This window comes from Magnolia sinica, chromosome 4, assembly GCF_029962835.1.
Source record: "Magnolia sinica isolate HGM2019 chromosome 4, MsV1, whole genome shotgun sequence".
In the NCBI taxonomy this organism is placed as follows: domain Eukaryota; kingdom Viridiplantae; phylum Streptophyta; class Magnoliopsida; order Magnoliales; family Magnoliaceae; genus Magnolia; species Magnolia sinica.
In genome coordinates, this window is record NC_080576.1 from 5,903,721 (window position 1) to 5,909,304 (window position 5,584).

Genomic DNA, 5,584 nt, shown 5'->3' on the forward strand with positions numbered 1-5,584 from the left:
ACACCGTGTGAACTCATAGGTTTCAGGAGAAATTTTACATTTTTACCGTTATTGCTGACCATTCGAGATTCTTATGAGGCTGATCTTTTATATCTACGGTTAGAGTAAGGTTTATCACGTGATGAGCAGAGTAGATGTATATATACAACATGGTGGGACCCACAGAGCCTGGGTGTTTTACGCGGTGGGTAAAACGGGTGTTGTATACGATTCCGGTTCTGCTGACGTGGACGGTAGAAACTGCCAGGCAGACGAATCCACTTGTGCCGTCGGGAAAAGGAGGATGCTCGGTACGCGTGAAGACGTCGACGGTGGGGAGATGCTGTTGCTGTGACGGCGAAAACGGCGGAAGCGTCCAACCGTATGAGGGTGCGCTTTGTGGGTCCCACGGTCATTAGGATTTCATTTCACTGGGGAGTGTGGGACCCACCTCAGGCTTTCGTCCTTTTCTGTCATCGAGCGACTATAAATTGACAACACTGCGAGTCTCTCTCTCGACCCACCACCAGTCTCTCTCTCTCTCTCTCTCTCCCTCTCTACCCGGCCTTTTAACTCGCTCTTAGTTAAAATCCAAATCAACGAAGAGAAAGAAGAAGCAGTTGGAATCTTCTTCCTTCTCTTCTGCTTCTTCATTTCCATTCCATCTCATCAAACTCCAGTTTCAGCTCTCTCATTTCATGTATTCCTCAGAAACTCCATTGAAATACCCAATCTCTTCCGATATTTCGCTTCTCCTCATTTTCCCTTCTATCTTTTGATTTTACCAGATTCTAGATCTTGAAAAGAAGATGACGAAGCAGAATGTGGTCGTACCGGAAGCCGGAGCTATAACGAAATCTGACATTAACATGGCGATCGCGGTCGCCGTCTCTAACTCATCTCTCTTCCCTTACGCCGCTCCGCCCCCGCCCTCCACCCCTGCTGGAAGCTACTTTGCCATTTCTAGAAAGAAGCTGCTGAAGAAGCTGGAGACTGGAGGAAGAATCAATGCCTGGGTCGATTCCATGAGGGCTTCTTCTCCTACTCGTGCTAGATCTAACGCTGCTGCGGCAGTCGAAGATCAGAGCTCTTGGATCGTGAGTTCTTCCGATCGTTTTGTAATCAGATGCATCCGATTCTCCAATTCGATTGGCCTGGAAATTATTAAAACTGTTCTATCTTCTTCTTCTTCTTCTTTTCAGCTCCATCACCCGTCAGCTTTGAGCATGTTCGAGCAGATCACAAACGCTTCGAAAGGAAAGCAAATCGTTATGTTCCTCGATTACGACGGCACGCTTTCACCGATCGTTGATGATCCGGATCGAGCTTTCATGTCCGAAGCGGTTTGTATTTTTTCCTCAAAATTCAAATCTTTCTTTTTCCTGCTCTGTTTTTAAAATTTATTGATTTTTATTTATTTATTTCTTGAATTTTAGATGAGAGCGGCTGTGAGAGACGTTGCGAGATATTTCCCGACTGCTATCGTGAGCGGGAGGCGCAGGGACAAGGTACATTCCCTTTCATTCATTTCCCTTGCGATGCTTTTCCATGGATTTCGAAAAGAAGAGAGAGCAGAAGCATTTATTCTGATGCGTTTGCTCTCTTGTTTTAGGTGTATAGCTTCGTACGGCTGGCAGAACTGTACTACGCGGGCAGCCATGGCATGGACATCAGGGGGCCGGCCAAAGGCAAGAAATACAAGAAAGTAAGTACACTCCTGCAGTAGTACACCTTTTGGTAGGCCCATGGACCACTGATACTGAAAAGTCAATACAATTTCTTTTTCTTTATTTTTCCTTTTTATTTTTTTATTGTCAGGGAAAGAAAGCTGTTCTGTTTCAACCCGCGAGCGAGTTCTTGCCCATGATAGACGAGGTTGGTTTGTCTCCTTTCGCCCAATCTCTGCTCTCTTTTTTCTTTGAATAGCATCCTAGAATGGTACCACGGTGTGTACAGTTCTCACACCGAAAGCAGAAACAGTGGTGCATTTATTAAAAAAGCGAGGGTACAATGTGATTTTTCAAAATGGGTTTTGATTTTTCTGGTTTTTTTTTTATTCTAAGGTTTATAAAACGTTGGTGGAGAAAACAAAATCCACTCCAGGCGCTAAGGTGGAGAATAACAAGTTCTGCTTGTCTGTGCACTTCCGCTGCGTTGATGAGAAGGTCCAAAATCAAACCCGTTTATTTTCTTCATACGTGTAGACACCGCACACGTGTGTATACTCGTGCATGTGTAACTGGTTTGATTGTGTAACTGCGTACATTTTTCAGAGATGGACTGCGCTAGCGGAGCAGGTTAGATCAGTGGTCAAGGAGTATCCAAAGCTGCGGCTTACTCAGGGAAGGAAGGTATAACACGTGGCTTTCCTTGATTGGTCCACTGCTTTTTTTTTTTTTTTTTAATTGGTTAATGAGCAGGACTCCTATGTTTGTCTAAGCACCATTAGAAACTAAACGGTGGTGACTCTTCGGCCGCACACATCACATCGGTGTACAGCAAACCAGACCATCCAAACCGCTGATCCAACTGGGGATGGAACATAAACCAGAAATAACAGCAGGGATGTGATAGTAGCCACCCCATCTTCCCCTTTAAAGAGTTGCTTGATCACTATGATTTGAGAGGTATCATCCATCCACAATTTGGATGGTCTGGATTGCTGAGGAGGTAGAGTTATCATATGAGTCTAACTCTATTTCCATATATGTGGGAACTGAGAGTGAGTAATTGCTACTTTTGTTATTGGAAATGTAGGTATTAGAGATTCGTCCTACCATTAAATGGGACAAAGGGAAGGCTCTTGAATTTTTGTTAGAGTCGCTCGGTAAGTAATTAAAAATACAAACCAACGTATGGAAAAAAAAAATAAAAAAAATTTAATAAGCATTCCCATTCATTTTAATTCAATAAATCCAAAGCTGATATACGATTTTTTTTGGGTGTAATTCTCTAGGATTCGCGGATTGTAACGATGTGTTGCCAGTGTACATAGGAGACGATCGGACGGATGAAGATGCTTTCAAGGTATATACACATTTTTTCAGTGTATGTTCTTTTGTTTGGCTATGATGTGTTTAATTAATTAAAATAATTTTTTTTCTCTATTTTTTTTCATAGGTTTTGCGTGATAGAGGACAAGGATTCGGTATACTCGTTTCCAAAATCCCAAAGGATACTAGTGCATCGTACTCACTCCAAGAACCCTCCGAGGCAAGGGACATATACCAATCTAGCGGTGTATATGCGTTTCTTACACATGCATTTGATGGGACGTTGTGTTTTGTTTTTTTTTTTTTTTAAACTCCTATTTGGGTTTTTGTTTTTTTAGGTGATGGATTTTTTGCATCGCTTAGTGGAGTGGAAGCGTCTCTCACTGCAAGGACATCCAAGCCTGTAAATAAGACAGGAAATTACCTCACCACCCCTGAAGAAAATGTCTACGGGTGGTGGAGGAATTTGTAATTCCCTTCTCTGGAAACAAAGGAAAATAGGCCCCTTTTCTACTCTTTGTTTTTTTTTTTTTTTTTTCTTTTTTCTTTTTCCTTTTTTTCTCTTTATTGAAAGCCTTTGTAAATTGGCTTTCTTCCTGCCTCTCAACACGAGAATGTCTCTTGTAAGTGGTTTCTATTTTACGTTTAATGAAAGGGCGAATATGTAATTTTATCAATTGGCCCACATGCAACAAAGTATTTGGAATTTGGAGAGAATGATAAACGGTCCACAAAGAGCATACGAAAACTGCCTTTCTTTTAGTTTGATTTTCGAGGGATTCGATTCTCAAGAATATATTTGCGTATGGTTGTGAGTCATGCTCATGTAATGTATTTATTCCTTGTACTCACGCTCTTCTATTTCAGAAATATTCGTAGCAAAGACGAATCAATTGTCGTCTGACTGGCTACTGCTATTCAATGTATTCTTCTGGTGAGATCCAGATCGGCGGGCTCAATTCGAGTGAAATGGCCAAAAATCAGGTGGGCCTGGTCATCAGGTGGGCTGCGCTTGATGATGTGTGACCCGGATCTCTCATGTATGGATGCCACGTTGACAGGTGAGAGGATTCGAGATCATAATGTCATCATACTCCCCTGAGTAGTGAGTCTCCTTCTTTCTTGTCGTTAGATTTGCGGGAATCTCCTTCAAGAGTCCGTTTTGTCCCGTGTATCGACTAATGGATCCTGCGTGTGCGGCCACTACTGGATCCCACATGCTGAGATGGTCCAATGATTTTCAACCGTTCATATCCTATTCACGGTTATCAATAACCTATTGTCCCATAATTGTGCTTAAAAAAATGATCCTCACCTTTGATTTTGATTTCAATAGTTGAATATTTAACGACGATAAAATCATCCGCTCAGCCGAAGTTTCACAGACTGGCCTTGGAAGATAGATTCCAAAGCATGGTCGGTAGTTCAGTCCTAAAGTATTCTTACATTACCAAATTACAATGGGATGCGGATTCACTGGATCTGGACACCATGGTTCTTGGACACTGAATTTTGATTGGACCAGGTGCTGTTGTCAGACATGACATCAGCAAAATACATTCCAAAAAGTTCTTCAGTTGTTTGGTTTAAGATGATCCGGCTTCATCTCTGGGATAGTTGCACGTGGTCCAATCAAATTTCACCTTGTCAGTAACCACGGTGCTTGGTGGTTTACGAGATCTATTGCATTCGTATTCCTAAATATCATTCTCACGTATAAATATTTAATAGGTTTACCTGCCCCACGCATCACAAGTTGCAGTCAACTTAATAAGTGGACCGTCTAAGTTACTTTTTGTTGTTTTATGTCCATCTTTATAGAGGGGGTGACTGTATGCACCCATCAGATCTCCCACGCACATGCCAGGCTGGCATTGTGATGGATGAGGAGTGGGGTTGCTTGTGGGCCGTCCATCCTCTTATGGATTCATAATAGTTTCATTATCTTTTTTCTCATTAGAGATTGGGAGCCTCATGTCATGGGTTGGAGTGAGACAGTTCACATGCATGCGCGTGCACTTACTAACGGCCAAGGCACAAAAGTCCCCAAGTGGACTGCTATCATATTCATTTCTTGTATAGCTTTTCCAAAACCACTCGCTGATGGAGTATTATTATACAACGGCCCACCTGAAATTCTCATGAGTTCCCTAAACTTTTAGCATGCGCACTTGGAGATCATGTTTAAGTGATCCAAACCATTGATACGATCAATCCAGCTCTGGATGGCCCATGCACACAAAATCTCCAAGGATAAAAAATCTCAAGCCTTCAATTGACTGCCAGCAAAGAAATGGTTATACAAGAATTTAAATTAAAAAAAAAAAGAAAACACAACGATCCATGTTCAACGAAAGAAAGTCTAAGGGTTTATGATTTTTGAGCTGGCAGGCTTTTTTTTTTATAAGTGGGTTATCTAGGTGGGCCCATCACTCAAGGGCCTGTTTGGATAGCCAGGAGAAAAGAAAATTGTAATAATTGTCTAATAACAATTTCTCATGGATTCCAAGGACCCATTTGTAGGGAACCTGTACAATTTTACCGGGCCCCATGTCTTCCACATTGGGATTTACCAAGAGGTACTTTGCATAAATCCAATTAGCTTTGCAGTG

At 42.0% G+C, this 5,584-nt stretch overlaps 1 protein-coding gene across 1 annotated transcript; it reads left to right on the top strand.

The window, feature by feature from the left end:
* Positions 1–504: 504 nt before the first annotated feature.
* Positions 505–3,649, top strand: LOC131242256 (probable trehalose-phosphate phosphatase J). Its single transcript, XM_058240783.1, has 12 exons — positions 505–679; positions 768–1,076; positions 1,182–1,322; positions 1,416–1,487; positions 1,592–1,684; positions 1,798–1,854; positions 2,043–2,144; positions 2,253–2,330; positions 2,737–2,806; positions 2,936–3,006; positions 3,100–3,192; positions 3,311–3,649. The coding sequence occupies exons 2-12, from the start codon at positions 789–791 to the stop codon at positions 3,377–3,379; spliced, it is 1,134 nt and encodes a 377-aa protein (XP_058096766.1). The 5' UTR covers positions 505–679; positions 768–788; the 3' UTR covers positions 3,380–3,649.
* The last annotated feature ends 1,935 nt before the right edge of the window (positions 3,650–5,584 follow it).

Excerpts from the sequence above, each read along its gene's own strand:
- LOC131242256 (XM_058240783.1), top strand. The coding sequence starts at position 789 with ATGACGAAGCAGAATGTGGTCGTACCGGAAGCCGGAGCTATAACGAAA. Across the intron at positions 1,685-1,797 it reads AAGGCAAGAAATACAAGAAA|GGAAAGAAAGCTGTTCTGTT; the intron begins GTAAGTACACTC and ends TTTTATTGTCAG. Across the intron at positions 2,331-2,736 it reads GGCTTACTCAGGGAAGGAAG|GTATTAGAGATTCGTCCTAC; the intron begins GTATAACACGTG and ends TTGGAAATGTAG.